This window comes from Oncorhynchus masou, chromosome 30, assembly GCF_036934945.1.
Source record: "Oncorhynchus masou masou isolate Uvic2021 chromosome 30, UVic_Omas_1.1, whole genome shotgun sequence".
In the NCBI taxonomy this organism is placed as follows: domain Eukaryota; kingdom Metazoa; phylum Chordata; class Actinopteri; order Salmoniformes; family Salmonidae; genus Oncorhynchus; species Oncorhynchus masou.
In genome coordinates, this window is record NC_088241.1 from 6,773,759 (window position 1) to 6,789,680 (window position 15,922).

Sequence of the window (15,922 nt, forward strand, 5' to 3'; positions counted from 1 at the left end):
AGGTGAATGGATGATCTCCAAATGTGTGGTTTCCACCGTGAAGCATGGAGGAGGAGGTGTGATGGTGCTTTTCTGGTGACACTGTGTTTTATTTAGAATTCAAGGCACACTTAACCAGCATGGCTACCACAGCATTCTGCAGCGATACACCATCCCATCTGGTTTTCGCTTAGTGGGACTATCATTAGTTTTTCAACAGGACAATGACCCAAAACACACCTCCAGGCTGTGTAAGAGCTATTTGACCAAGAAGGAGAGTGACGGAGTGCTGCATCAGATGCCCTGGCCTCCACAATCACCCAACCTCAACCCAATTGAGATGGTTAGGGATGAGTTGGACCGCAGAGTGAAGGAAAAGCAGCCAACAATTGCTCAGCATATGTGGTTAACTCCTTCAAGACTGTTGGCAAAGCATTCCAGATGAAGCTGGTTGAGAGAATGCCAAGAGTGTGCAAAGCTATCATGAAGGCAAAGGGTGGCTGCTTTGTAGAAATCTAAAATATATTTAGATTTTTTAAACATTTTTTTTGTTACTACGTGATTCCATTTCACAGTTTTGATGTCTTCACTATTATTCTACAATGTAGAAAATATTAAAAAATAAAGAAAAACCCTTGAATGAGTAGGTTTCCAAACTTTTGACTGGTACTGTATATCAAATTCCTTTCTTCTCCCTCACCCAACTGTCTCACTCCCTTTCTCTCCCTTCTCCTCTCTCCTTCCCTTTCCCTCCCTCCTTCTCAACCTCTCCTTGCCTTCTCCTCTCTCCTTCCCCCTTCCCCTCTCATCTTCCCTCGCCCCCTCTCTCTCCCCTCTCCTCTCTCCTTCCCCTCTCCCTCTCTTCTTCCCCTCTCCCTCCCCTCCTTCCCTTTCCTCCCTCTCTCTGGGCGAGTGTAGCTAATAGGAGACATATGTATGGGATGAGTGTGAGACATGAAAGTTGTGTAGCACCAGTGAGCACCATCCCTGTACAGCCAACATTCCAGACCACACTGTAAAAGAAAGAAGGAAACTGATAGGAGGAGCTGGAATCTTATGATTTACCGATGCCGTTAGAAGCTCAAGGCTGAATGTGTTCTAGGCTAAATGTGACAAATGCCTCTGTGCTGTTTAGAATAAATGCTCCTATAGTTTGTATTAATAATATTTCAACCACAAAGAGGCAACTTCATCCTCTTCATACTGTACATGTGATGGTGTGACCTACAATTCCCTCTTTATACCAAGTGAAGTTAAAACCATCCAGTATCTACATGGTAATTGCATATGCAGCTGGACAGTGTGTTAACATGCTACGGTCTGACTATTCACATAAAACTATTTTACATTGATCTCTATTTACAGATAGGAACTGACAGGGTGGGTCTTTGCCTTATAGTCTGTTTATAGTGCTGTATAGTCAACCATGTTACCATTCAGAACATCTACTGTACTCTGCATTAACCATAGGAATAACATGCATTCAACAAGAGTTCATTAGTAGTAAAGAAGTAAACAGAGGTATATTAGTGTCACAAGTGCTATGAGCCTTCTCCTGCCCTCATGTTGAGCTGAGATATTCCATGGTAAGTTGGTTGTGTGGCGTTTAAAGTCACCTTAGATAAGTATGTCGGCAGCATTCTGTATTGTAGCATCTACAGGACGATCCTGACATTCCATTCTGATGACATCACATCAGGGAGATATTCTTAGAGCCATCCTTCACCAGGGTGAGTGAGAAGGACAATGTCAAAGATGTAGAAATAGGTTGCATAGAATAAATAGATGTAATTTACATGGCCTGTCCATCATTGCAGCTTGGCTAACACAGAGAAGTTTCACCAATCAAATTATTACAGTGTAATTACCATTTTATCATGTAATTTCTAAGTAAATGGACATTTCTGTACCAGGCTTCCTTCGGCGTTCAATCAGGCAAGACTTTCTGTCAATGGTGCTGTTTGTTCTACCGGTAAGTGAACTACTTCTGTGATCACAGAGCCATGGACTGACTGACAGGCTGCCTTGATTATATACTAATTGGAGTCACAGGCATTTCAATGTTTCTTGTTTTTGCCAATCTGGTGAAGTATTCTGTGTCAGTCAAAGGGGGAGGGCTCAGGCTGCATGACAATGAAATCTAATAACTACTCCCATAGTCATAGGAAAACACACATATAAACCCTCCCTCATTAACTCATTCATCTACTCACTCATCCATTCACAAGCTGAGAAATATGCTGACATGGTGCTCCATGTAATTAAGAACAGACTCACTTGCACGTGCGCACACACAAAAACACACACACACAGAGACCTTTGTGTCTGAGAGAACCGTGAAGGCGACCAACACTACCTCCCAGACTAGCAACAGACACACATACCAGCGACAGGCAGACCAATGAGACAGACAGACAAACCAGTGAGCTGTGTTGACAGAGAAACCGTCTCACAGATACCAGTGTTTGCATCAAGTTGACATGGAGCTGTGCCGGCAATGTGGAGAAACCTCAGCTGGACAGGAGTCAGACATCATCTCTGAACAGTCCACTACCTAAAGGACATCGCGCCAACTTGACACAACTGTGGGACACATTGGAGTCAACATCGGCCATCATACCTGTGAAACGCTTTGACATCTTGTAGAGTCCATGCCTGACGAATTGAGGCTGTTCTGAGTGCAAAAGGGGGTGCAACACGATAATGTACACTCAGCATATATTCAGTGTGTTACAACAGTTAAGACATAGCCTTGTGTCTTGGTGAACATTTAGAATTCAGATAGAAGGCCAGGATCACGCAACACTGCCAGAGAAGATAGACAATAGCAGGTAAAGACACTTTAATAAACATTTTATCAACATGTATTTTGTGCCAGTCGGAATGTCTGCAAAGGTGAAATCTTCTAGAAAACATTTGGGGGTTTTCTGCAGCTGTATAACAAAGGTAGAGAACTGGGTCGCAGATTGACCATGTATGTGGCAAGTTAATGTGTTGACTGACCTGTGTCTTCTTTTCACATAAAAGGGTTATAAGTGAATTGAAATACAATATCAAATCCCATTACCTGCACAAAAAAAACATACAAAAATATAAAAGCAAACCAAACAAAAATAACCATTGTTTTCAAACCACTCGCTCGGCATATAGGTCACTCAAAGTAAAATTCCATCTCATCACTACAGAATTATGCCAACAGTTCATATTTCAGCGCTAGCCGCTTGGGCTTTAGTTTTCCATCGTCGAGGTTCAGGAAGACTTTCTGCATGAACTCACGACTGCCCAGGGCTTTGGGGTAGATCAGATGGAGGGAGTAGAGTAGCCCAAAAACAACCACGAGAGCGTCTGGCCAGGAGCGGGAGTTAGTCATGACGATCTTATCCTCAAGGACAATGGATAGATGGGCCAGTCTGATGGGTATACCACCCACCACCTCATTGTGCTATAGCCCACCACTGAGAGAATGGAAACTCCCTCCAGAATACCAGGGCTGCTGAGTTCTCCCACTTTAATGACAGAGGAAAAAACTAAATTTAAAAAACACAACACAAAAGAATGCGTTGATAATGGTACAGGCTGTAAAACCAGGTGGCTACCTCGACGATTTTGAAGACGTCAGAACTATCCTCTCGTAACAACAAAGGGAGACCAGCCAGGACTGCAGAATGGGCCACGGTGATGTTATTTTCTCCCTGTGAAGTGAACTAAAGAGAGCACATTTCACAATGTCATTTAGCATTTAAATAATCCAGCAAGTTGCGCTCGTCAACCCCAATATAGGAGTAATCGAATCTGGTTCCAGTCACAGCCAATAGCTGAAGCACATGCCCATGTAGTACATGGGTGGATTAGATTAGTTGATCAAGTGAACCAGGTGTCACTGCTTGGTTGAAACAAGAGTCTGCAGCCACACCAAGATTGTCCATCCCTGATCAAGTGAATCCCACTCACCTGCTCATTGTATACTCTCAGGATGCTTGAGAATTTCCTCCATGGGTGGTAGACTTCCCCTCCTTCTCCCTGAACAGGGTCAGCAGGAGGGGCGTGTGGTGGTCCAAGGCAGAGTAGAACATCTGCTGCAGGCTCTGGTTGGTGATTCTCTGAAACTCAGCATGTACCTAAAGGAAAAGACAAAGCACACAGAACACACCAATTTATGTCAGTCAGGCAAGTTGAGCCTGCCCTGAGAATGTTGTTACTGATAACCATGACTTGTGAGTACAACCAGAAGCCCATGTGACATGCATCAAAAAGGTCTGAACTGCAAACAATCTCCAGCCTATGAGGCTCTGTCACTTGGGGACGCTATTAAATTGAAGATTGTCCAAGTCATCCTATGAAGAATGTTGTGTTTTTGATCCCTTGTTATTTTCAGCACGGTTTCATGTCTCAGATATGCACAATTGCCCTCTCTCAGAGCAAACTCAACCTCCATCTAGAAAGTGGGTATGACAAATACTGCTGGGCGTCCTGTAACTCGGTGGCTGAGAGTCCGGTTAAATCGAGGTCTGTATCACGTGGTGTTCGCAAAACTTTCCCCGTAGCCCTAGAAGGCAAGCCTTCAATGGTCTCTAAGTTGAAGAGCTCATTGTTGAAATCAGCTTGAGTATGATGCTTGTAGCATCATACTTAAGGCTGTATTCACTGACAAAGGTGCTTCAACAAAGTACTGAGTAAAGGGTCCGAATATTTATGTAAATAAGTTATACAATATAAAAATGAATTGCAAACATTTCTAAAAATAACTGTTTTTGCTTTGTCATTATGGGGTATTGTGTGTAGACTGAGGGGAGAAACTATTTAATAAATTTTAGAATAAGGCTGTAATTTAACAATTACAATGTGGAGGGGTCTGAATACTTTCCAAATGCACTGCATAACCACTGACCAATGCTATGGCTTGGTGCTATGTGTTGAGAGCATGTCAGTGAACCCACCTTCAGAAGGGGATACTTGGTCAGGGTCTTTGGGATCAGACTTCAGCCTTTCAATGTATTCTTCAACCTCACTGATCCAGTGTGTATCCTCTTCCTGTTTACAATGTGCCACTGTGGGACCCAGCAAGTCTCAGTTTTCTTTTGTCATCTCGTGGACCATCTCCAGTCTCTGTTTCTCCAGGCTGGCCTCGTCTTCTCCTTGAGGGAAGTTGGGCAGGAAGTTCACCTCTGCCCGGCGCGCTTGTTTAATGTTGCTCCGAGCTGCTCATTGTCAGGACGATGCTTGCTCCTCCTCCCCCCGTTCACAGCAACCTCTGGGAACCCAACACGGCATAACTTCTGCCTGTAGTTTCCCATTTTGAATTTCAGGATGTTCTTCCAGCCATCACAGCCTGTTTTTGAGCCAGGCTCTTTCAAACACGGGTGCTTGGTTACAAGGGTCTCAGCTGCCTTGGCAAACTGCCTGTCACTTGGGTACGCTTTGGAATTGAAGATTGTCCAAGCCATCCTATGAAGAATGTTGTGTTTTTGATCCCTTGTTATTTTCAGCACCGTTTCATGTCTCAGATATACACAATTGCCCTCTCTCAGAGCAAACTCAACCTCCATCTAGAAAGTGGGTATGACAAATACCTCAGGCCATCTTCCTAACCGCTCTGGTGGGGCATCCCGCAACTCGGTGGCTGAGAATCCGGTTAAACCGAGGTCTGTATCACGTCGTATTCGCAAAACTTTCCCTGTAGCCCTAGGAGAAGGCAAGTCTTCAATGGTCTCTAAGTTGAAGAGCTCATTGTTGAAATCAGGGTCTTCATAAAGAAGACTGAAATCAAACTGCAGATGCAGTTTCTCCTTGAGCGTTGATATCAGCTCATTCAGTGAGTCAGGTTGAGAGGGCAGAATCACTTTCTCTATTCTGTTGTCGTTGAGAATGACTTTCAGTTTGATGGCTTCATTTACTGACCCTTCTGTCTCCATTTGGAATGTGAATCTGCTGAACAGAAAGGACACAGCGTCAACAGAACTTAAAGCCACAGACTGTACGATTTCCCTATAATTTCCACGAATAAAATGCCCCTTGATTTCAAAGAGTATTACCTAAAATACAACTAACAACAACCGCACAACTGTGTTACAATAAATTGTTTGCTGAAAGGGATAGCTATATGCTCACTGACCAATGTTATGGCTTGGTGATATGTGTTGAGAGCTTGTCAGTGAACCCACCTTCAGAAGTGGATACTTGGTCTGGATATTCTTTGGAATCAGACTCCAGCTTTTGAATGTGTTCTTCAACCTCACTGATCCAGTGGGTATCCTCTTCCTCTTTACACTGTGGGCTCTGGGTCCTCCTGTCTTAGACAGAGGCCCCACTCTTGAGTATATGACTGCTGCTGCTCAGGGGCAACCTGCACCAAAGTGATAGTAGCTTCAGCCTGCTGCTGGCAGTCGGACTCTGGAGGGAAGGAGAAACAGTTGCACATGTAGATCTGTTAAAGTTGGAATATGTTTTGGTAAAACTGCCACATCTGTTTGGAATATTACAACAAAGATGTCACTTCAAACAATGCTTTCTTCCCTCATTGCATACGTGATAGAACAACTAACTACTACTATTTTTGTTGTATTACTTTGCTCAGCCTGGTCTCAGACTAGACGTAACATAGTAAAAGTACGTCCTGGATGTTCAAATAAGTATGATATGTTACGTTTGGTATGGTTACATAAGACAGAAGGTTACTTTAAGGCCAAAATGAAAGGAGGGTGGTTGGTCAGGGTGGATGGATGGGTGTATAATGGAAACGTCTATTAACCCAAAGGTAGCGTGTAGCAACTTGTCAACTACTTACTACATTGCAACTACTTAGCTAACCCCTCCCCTAACCTTAACTCTTAATCCTAACACCTATCCTAGCTAACGTTAGCCACCTAGCTAACTTTAGCCAAAACAAATTGGAATTCGTAACGTTTTGGAAATTCATAACATATTGTACATTTAGCAAATGTATAACATCAAACCAATTGTAATTAGTAACATACACAAAATGGATGATGGACATCCACAAATTAATACATACGTAACAAATACTAAATGGAAAGCTTCGGAATTAAGTACAGAATAATATGGAACGTTGATACCAGGTTGCGTTGCTGGATGCTCGTCTCCTCCTTTTCAAAAACAAAACTGGGAACAAATGCAGTGGCGCTGTTTCACACGTTGAAGATCTCAGCTCTAAGGCCAGTTCCCCGGACTTCACTGTACATTTAGGTATTGTAACCAGCACTTTCAATGAAGACTCACCATTGACAAACATTTTTGATCTGGGTAGAAAGCTTGCTAACGTTACTAGATAGACACCCGTGTAGCTACCCTTCCCATTTTGTATGTGGTTAGACGCTACAAACAATTGACTGAATGAAGCTACATACCTGCTTTGTGCAACATCAACAGCCCACAAAGACGTTCGTTCTTCACTTTTGTATGGAAAATGTCTAGCTGGTACTCTGTTATCGTTTTTTCAAAGACCCCAAATATCTCTTCAGCAGCCGCTGTTAATTTCTGGTTGAGAAATTCTCTCTTCAACTCTCTTTTTGACAGTTTTTATTGTTTATTTTCTTCCATGCAAAATTAGCATACACTTCTGCAGAATATAAACCCCATAAGCGCATGCCCATCTGTGTAGGGCATCACAAATGATTGACTATTGCCCTCTGCTGGAGTGGAATGAGACAGTTTTCTTCTATGATATCATGACGGTCCGCGAAAACAACCGTTTAAAGTGCATGTCGCCACCTACTGTGCTGGAGAATGCGATCAATCATGGTCTGCCTAATTCTGTACTACCAAGCAAATTCAATTCAATAAAACAATAAATCCCTACTAACTTCTACCCCCTCATAAAACTGCTACGCCACCACAACCCATTAAACTTGATCTATATCATGCTGATGTAACAGTATAGACTTTACGTCTGTCCCCTCACCCCGACCTGGGCGCGAACCAGGGACGCTCTGCACACGTCAACACTCGAAGCATCGTTACCCATCGCTCCACAAAAGCTGCTGCCCTTGCAGAGCAAGGGGAACCACTACTTCAAGGTCTCAAAGCAAGTGACGTCACCGATTGAAACGCCACTAGCGCGCACCACCACTAACTAGCTAGCCATTTCACATCGGCTACACTGAAACAATCCACCCCTAAGATTATTCAGCTATGTCTATGTCTACAACCATTTCAACAGTAACATCTGTTACTCCCAATAACAACTTTTGCCACATCCACAATAACCTTCAACTTGGCATTTCTGCTTTCCACAACCTGAGTCGTGTTGATAACCTTACCAATGAAAGCTACAAAGTTAACTTCATTCACTATCAAAGTGTCCTTTGACCCAGCACATTCATAAGCACAAGATTTCTGAACAGGTCTCGAAACCATGCCAGGTCCAGTAGAAGCACCAGGACATTAGGGCCACTTAGTGCAGTAAGCTCCGACACGGAAGCTCCACCACGGAAGCTCCATCATTCCACACTGTAGTTCCACTAATCTGTCTTACAGCCTCTGCATATGATACATCATGACTGATTCTATACCTCTGAGCCTCTCTCTGCACCTGGGATCTACCATATGCTGCACTATGCCCCCCCCCCCCCCCCAATTACCTTCACATTGCTCTCACAATCACTGTAACCATGTTCCCCACATATTTTCTGTCCTTTACCCTGAGCACCTACATGCCCCATTCTTCTGCATTTAAAACACAGCAATTTATATGGGACAAATTCTCTGACATTGAAACTGATGAGTCCTTTCTGTACTTGTCTAGGTAAAAACTTCTCAAAAGTCAGCAGCACTGATAAGCTTTCACTTCTTTGACCCTCTTTCCTACCGATCAACCTTTTTGCCCTCAATCACTCTGCATCCTGTCACATTTCTGTAATATCATCTATGGACATAGAAATTGGGACCGCAGTGATGACTCCCCTCAACCTTGGCACCAGGGACATTACTTTTAATATTCTTCCCATTAAGCTTTCCATCAGGCTACAACAAAATATGAACAATCTACCATTTCCAATGAACTGGGCTAATCTGACTTCACCCATCTCTTTCTGTACTGCATTGGTTAGTTGGATAGGGTGTAAATGAGGCCCTGTGGTATCATCAAACACAATCACCACTTTCCACTCCCACTCTTGTTTCTTACCTTGGCCCTCTTTATGCTTTCTTTACTCGACCAACCACTGCTTTCAGTGTCAGCTCTATTCTCCCTGTCTTTCCACTACTGACTATTCCTTGACCCGCATCCTCCCACTCTAGACCATCAGAACTGACACCCATTCTGTTCGCATTCCAGCACAGCTGTTCCTTCTCCAAACTTTTCTCCATTTCGTCCTCACTACTTGCCTCCTTTTCGGCTGTCAGACTTCCAAACTTCTCACGCATCAGCAACTCATTCACCCAGTTCTGACTCCACACAGTTCTCCAGGCACGAAGTCATTCAAACAAACCTCAAATCTTGTGCATCACAACACAACCTCCAAGCGAGCGCTTCCTCCTCCAGCTGACCGAACTCCTCTTGGGACGTCCCTACCCCATGGAGCTTCTCTTCGTGCAACAGGGTCTGTGTCCACACCAGTATAACTCACTAAATTATTAGTGTGTAGATGCTGCCATTTGATAGACAGCTCAGAGATATTTCCACTGCCTTTACAGAGAATTAAAAGGGCTTTTATTTAAAGATTGGAGCCTGTGTCCTTTTCCTAACACTTGTATTGATTTCATCAGATAATGGTTGCATGGTTGGTTCCCAACATGATCCCACAATGCATCCAGAGAAGAGAGAAGCTAAAAAAAAAAGACACTTTCAATGAACACATTATCAGCCATTTATTCTGTAATACTTTATGGATGTCTGGGAATGTACAATATCTGGGTTGGTTGAAAGAAGAAGCTCTCATTTCAGGTGGTATATTTAGTTCCCATTGAACATAGCGTAACTGTATCATACCAATTCTCAATACATGTAAATACACATGAAATGAAATATATATTTTTCCCTTGGTGCATTTTGGCATTAGGCTCAGAGGTAAGTATGTAATTTGGTGTATGGAAGATCTTGCCACACTAAACACAAGGGAACAAACATTCTGAATACTAGGCTGTTTGCAACATCAGGGCAGATGTATTGTGACATATTACCATATATGAACAAGACATATTACTCTAAAGACCAATGCAAGGTTTATATACAGACAGAGAACAGTGGATCACACCATGTCCTCTGTGTCATCCTATAACTAATGAGCAGGGACTCCTGTTGCCCAGAAATCCACTAACTGCTCTCTGTTAGAACATGATAATAATCAGAGAGCAGTGTCCCGAGGAGGGCTATGTCCTGATTCTCCTCTCACATGTCTCTCAGTCTGCTGTCTGATTCTCTACCCCCACACAGGGAACAGTCATGTGTTCTCCTCTTTGTAAACCCTCTTCATGTGGCTCCGTATGGCCTGTATCCATTGTGGCATTGGCCATGTTCAAGACACCTATATGTTTGTGAGCTGTGTGATGCTTCTTTAACATACTTGATGTGGTAAAGCATTTTCTACATACAGGACACATGAATGGCTTCTCCCCTGTGTGAGTCCTCATGTGCACTATCAGAGATGTATTCTGGCTGAAACATTTGCCACAATCCTGGCATTGATGTGGTTTCTCCCCTGTGTGGCTCCTCATATGTAAGTTTAGGTGTCCACGCTGAGTAAATCCTTTGCCACAATCATGACAGTGAAACGGCTTCTCCCCTGTATGACTCCTCAAATGCCTTTTCAGGAAAGTATCCCAAGCAAAATATTTACCACAAATATGACAACACTTTGCTCCGATGTGAGTTTGTAGGTGATCTATCATACTTTCTGTGGACTGACAGAATTTTCCACACACACCACAAAGATGTTCTTTATCCTGTGTGTGCGTTTGCACATGATTTAATAAAGACGCCATGGAGTCAAATTGCTTTCCACATACCTTACAACTAGGAGCAGCATCCCAGCTTACACTGGGTCTCGAGTGTGATTTTAGATGGTTCAATTTCCTGTCCTTAACACTATGAGAACTTTGTCCTTTTACTGTCTTTGTTCTCTTTGATTTGAGTGGCTTTAACATTAGACCTGACAGAGGTCCTCCACACTCCATCCTGTCAATGTGTCCTCTGTTTTCACTCTGAGCTGCAGAACACTCTCTATCTACAGCAGAGAAGGGCTGAGACTCTCTGGTTGGTTCTGATACACCATAGTCTTCTACATAAGGTTCTGTTTTGATCTGTTCAGTTGAGGTGCTAGGTAGAGAGTATCTCTCTTCAAGTGAGGACTGAGTTGGGTCCTGATAATAGTCACTTGATACACAGCCGTAAGAATTTATAAACTCATTGAAATGATTCTCCTCCTCCTGACTGGTCCTTGGTTCATTCTGTTCATCTTTCATCCGTGTGGGTTCTGGGTCCTTGTGCCCCAGACTGGGGTTCCACTCCTGCTGCTCATCAGACACGGTGACAGTGAGCTGTTGGGGGTCTGGAGATAATGGGGGGGAAAACTCAAAAGCTGACTTGAGACGTAGCTTACAATCATTATATTTTGACAGAACTTGGTTTTGTATGTACTCTACAACATTAATTAAATTGAAAGCTAATCGTAATTCATATGAAATTAACGTTATTAAAACAAACACCTGCTCGTCTGTGTAACTTGATCTGTGGCTTAAAACGAATATCCAGCATGCTCCGTAGACGCCTGTTCTCCTCCTTTGTGTGAGAAACCTCTTCCTGGTACTCTGCTATCGTTTCTTCAACAACACCAAATATCTCTTCAGCTGCCGCTATTAATTTCTGGTTGAGAAACACTCTCAAGTACTCCATTTTAGACATTTTTTGAGAAGAAAAGCTGTCTCGCTAGCCAAGTTAGCCAGCGAGCTACCAACGTAAACAAAGTCAACAAGACAAAGAGCGCTGTGAGTCTTTGTGCGTGCACGGTATAATACATTTTGCATTGTCGCCCCCTACTGGAGCGGCAGGCACAGGTCGTCGCAATCCTGCAGGTGACGCCGGCTGTGCTGCTTTTGAGAAGAGGGCTGATTATTAATAGGCAAAATGAATGAATCTCTAATCCCTTTTCATACTAATCATTGATCAGATTGAATAAGTATTTCCCAAATCTATTCTTGGAGGTCCTCCAGTGTGTGCATTTCTATTAAAGCCCAGCACATAGACCTACATGTAATAGACTGCAGAGCTTGTGGTGCTACAGCACTACTGGTGCAAATCTGAAGTTTAGATCAATCATTGCCTCCCTACATCACAAAAGTACACAAAAAATTAAATACACCGTAATGTTATCACTAATTCAACATTCTCATATCTGCAATTAATTCAAGGAAGAGAAGAGGAGTGATGTACAGTGCCTTCAGAAAGTATTCATAACCCTTGACTTATTCCACATTGTGTTGTTAGTCTGAATTCAAAATGTATCTAAAAAAAAAAATCTCACCCATCTACACACAGTACCTCATAATGACAAAGTGAAAATATGTTTTTAGAAATACATAAATATCTAATTTAAATAAGTATTCACACCACTGAGTCAATACTTTGTAGAAGCACCTTTGGAGGTGATTACAACTTTGAGTTGTCTTGGGTATGTCTGTATCAGCTTTGCACATCTGAGAGAGCGCATCTGAGACATCTAAGGGAGCGGCGATGAACAGCAATCTTCAAGTCTTTCCACAGATTTTCAATGGGAATCAAGTTTGGGCTTTGGCTGGGTGACTCAATAACTTTTATTGTTCTGAAGCCATTCCAATGTTGCTTTTGCTGTATGCTTAGGTTCACTGTCCTGTTGGAATGCAAATCTTCACCCCAGTCCAAAGTCATTTGCACTCTGATCAGGTTCTCATTAAGTATTTGCCTGTATTTGGCTCCATTCATTGTTTCATCTATCCTTGCCAGTCTTCCAGTCCCTGCTGCTGAAAAGCATCCCCATAGCATGATGCTGCCACCACCATGCTTCACAGTAGGGATGGTGTTAGACGGGTGATGAGCTGTGTCTGGTTTTCTCCAGACATAGAGCTTTGCATTCAGGCCAAAGTGTTCAATTTGTCTCACCAGACCACAGAACCTTTTGCCTTATGATCCGTCTTTCACATTCCTTTTTTTGCAAACTCCAGGCAGGCCGTCATGTGCCTTTTAGGAAACTCCAGGCAGGCCGTCATGTGCCTTTTAGGAAACTCCAGGCATGCCGTCATGTGCCTTTTAGGAAACTCCAGGCAGGCCGTCATGTGCCTTTTAGGAAACTCCAGGCAGGCCGTCATGTGCCTTTTAGGAAACTCCAGGCAGGCCGTCATGTGCCTTTTAGGAAACTCCAGGCAGGCCGTCATGTGCCTTTTAGGAAACTCCAGGCAGGCCGTCATGTGCCTTTTAGGAAACTCCAGGCAGGCCGTCATGTGCCTTTTAGGAACTCCAGGCAGGCCGTCATGTGCCTTTTAGGAAACTCCAGGCAGGCCGTCATGTGCCTTTTAGGAAACTCCAGGCAGGCCGTCATGTGCCTTTTAGGAAACTCCAGGCAGGCCGTCATGTGCCTTTTAGGAAACTCCAGGCAGGCCGTCATGTGCCTTTAGGAAACTCCAGGCAGGCCGTCATGTGCCTTTTAGGAAACTCCAGGCAGGCCGTCATGTGCCTTTTAGGAAACTCCAGGCAGGCCGTCATGTGCCTTTTAGGAAACTCCAGGCAGGCCGTCATGTGCCTTTTCCCAGGAGTGGCTTCCATCTGGCCACTCTCCCATAAAGCCCAGATTGGCGATGTGCTGTAGAGACTGTTGTCCTTCTGGCAGGTTCTCCCATCACAGCCAAGGCACTCTGAGTGGTCATTGCGTTCTTGGTCACCTCCCTGACCAAGGTCCTACTTGCCTGGTTACTCTGTTTGGTCGGAAGGCCAGCTCTAGGCAGACTCTGGGTAGTTCCACATTCTTTTCAATTTCCCAACGATGGAGACCACTGAGCTCTCAGAAACTTTCAACACTCTAGACATTGTATTATACCCTTCCCCAGCTATATGCCTCAATGCAATTGTATCTCAGAGAACTAGAGAGTTCCTTGGACTTCATGGTATAGATTCTGCTTTTACATGCACTTCTTCTTTAAGTTTTTATTGGCGAATCGCAACCAACTGGCAGGTGCAATACACCACCACCTACTGTTCTGGAGTGTGAGGCCGGTCACAACCTATATATACCACTATATTCTCTCAACGAACCCTGAACTTCTAATAAAATAAAATAATTCCCTACAAACCTCACTACTCCCGTCATCCCCACATAAAATACCACCTTCTCCCTATTCCCGTCCAACCTCTCTGACCCTGTCAAACAACCTCTCCCTTTCTACATCACACATTTCACAAAATAATATGTTCCATTTCCTCTACCATACAGCCATTACACATTCCAGTACCATGCTTCCCTATCAATTTCCAAGAGGAATTCAATTCCATATGCCCTAATCTGATCCTACACAACATACCTTCCTCCCTTCTGTTCCCATTATATGACACTATCTCCCGTACAGATTTCCTTGTACGATAAAATGTCTGCCCTTACTACTTTCATCCCATTGTCTCTGCCAGCAATCTAACCCATTTTTCAGAATCAATGTTTTAATTTCCTCTCTACCCAACTGCACCTGTATATCCACAATATTATTTTCACTGCTTTTTTGGCTATTATATCTACTATATATTTTCCATTAACTCCTTTATGAGCTGGAATCCAACAGAACTGAATGTCAATACCATTTCTTTGTAAGCCCAACAACAGCAGCATTATTTCTACCCATAAATCTTCATGTTCTGACTTTCAAATCAAAATCTAATTTTATTTGTCACAAACACACATTTAGCACGTTATTGTGGATGTAGCGAAATGCTTTCCAGATCTTAAACTACACAAAACAGACGTAGAGTCCGAACATATTGCTATTCTTCCTGGTTGGACCTCTATCCATTGCAATCCAACAATTATCACAACTATTTCTGTTGAATCTACAGATAAATCATTTGTTAGCCTCTTGCAGAGATTAACATCGAACTCAATAATAAATGCACCTGCTCCTGTCTTCCCATTCATGGGATCCTTTGAACCATCTGTATACACTGCAAGACAAGAATTAAACAGTAATATATTGATCCACTATTGTTGCTACATGATCTTCTTCACACCACCGTTTCTTTTCTTCGATCAGGCTAAAATCGACATGTGGTCTTGTATAAAACCACAGTAACACATTTCCTATTGCCACAGATGGCTCTATAACAAGCTCCCTGGTGTCCATCTTTATAAACCCCTTTTCCAAATCTCTGGGTCAAAACCCCTCTTTTGATATCTTTCATATTACCAGCAGTTTTCCAATACTGTCAGTGTAGGATGATCTCCCATACTACCCTTCAGTCCTGCCCAGTACCCCAGGGTCCACTTAACTCTAAGGGTTAGTGGCATTTCCCCATTATCTACTTGTAAAGCCTCAACCAGTGTAGTTTTAAATGCACCATCGCACAGCCTGAGTGCCCTAGATTGCCTATCTGCCCTCTCTGACATGCACTGTCAACTGTGTTACCTTATAGAGACAGGTGTGTTTCTTTCTAAATCATGTCTGAACAATTGAATTGGCCACAGCTGGACTCCAATCAAGTTGTAGCAACAGTTGAAGGATGATCAAAGGAAATTGGATGCACCTGAGCTAAGGGGTGTGCATACGTCAATGAGATATTTCTGTAATTCATTTTCAATACATTTCTTAAAATGTTTTCACTTCGTTATTATGGGGTATTGTGTGTAGATGGGTGAGGAAAAATAGGAATCAACTTTGAATACAGGCTGTAACAGAACAAAATGTGGAATAAGTCAAGGGGTGTGAATACTTTCTGAATGCACTGTATTTCATAGAAATAAAGCCAGTCGATTCAGAG

The 15,922-nt window shown here is 43.1% G+C and overlaps 1 protein-coding gene and 1 long non-coding RNA gene across 3 annotated transcripts; both read right to left on the reverse strand.

Annotated features, from left to right (window-relative positions):
* Positions 1–2,806: 2,806 nt before the first annotated feature.
* Positions 2,807–7,586, reverse strand: LOC135521938 (uncharacterized). 2 transcript variants are annotated; one of them, XR_010452625.1, is made up of 6 exons: positions 7,344–7,586; positions 6,141–6,369; positions 4,917–5,904; positions 3,931–4,097; positions 3,576–3,683; positions 2,807–3,485 (listed from the first exon to the last, which is right to left on the reverse strand). It is a non-coding gene; the product is annotated as an uncharacterized LOC135521938 (long non-coding RNA). The 2 variants fall into 2 exon arrangements; XR_010452626.1 differs by having other exon boundaries at positions 6,141–6,403.
* A 2,203-nt stretch (positions 7,587–9,789) lies between these two features.
* LOC135521913 (zinc finger protein 135-like) lies at positions 9,790–12,296 on the reverse strand. Its single transcript, XM_064947722.1, has 2 exons — positions 11,641–12,296; positions 9,790–11,483 (listed from the first exon to the last, which is right to left on the reverse strand). The coding sequence occupies exons 1-2, from the start codon at positions 11,834–11,836 to the stop codon at positions 10,336–10,338; spliced, it is 1,344 nt and encodes a 447-aa protein (XP_064803794.1). The 5' UTR covers positions 11,837–12,296; the 3' UTR covers positions 9,790–10,335.
* Between the last annotated feature and the right edge of the window lie 3,626 nt (positions 12,297–15,922).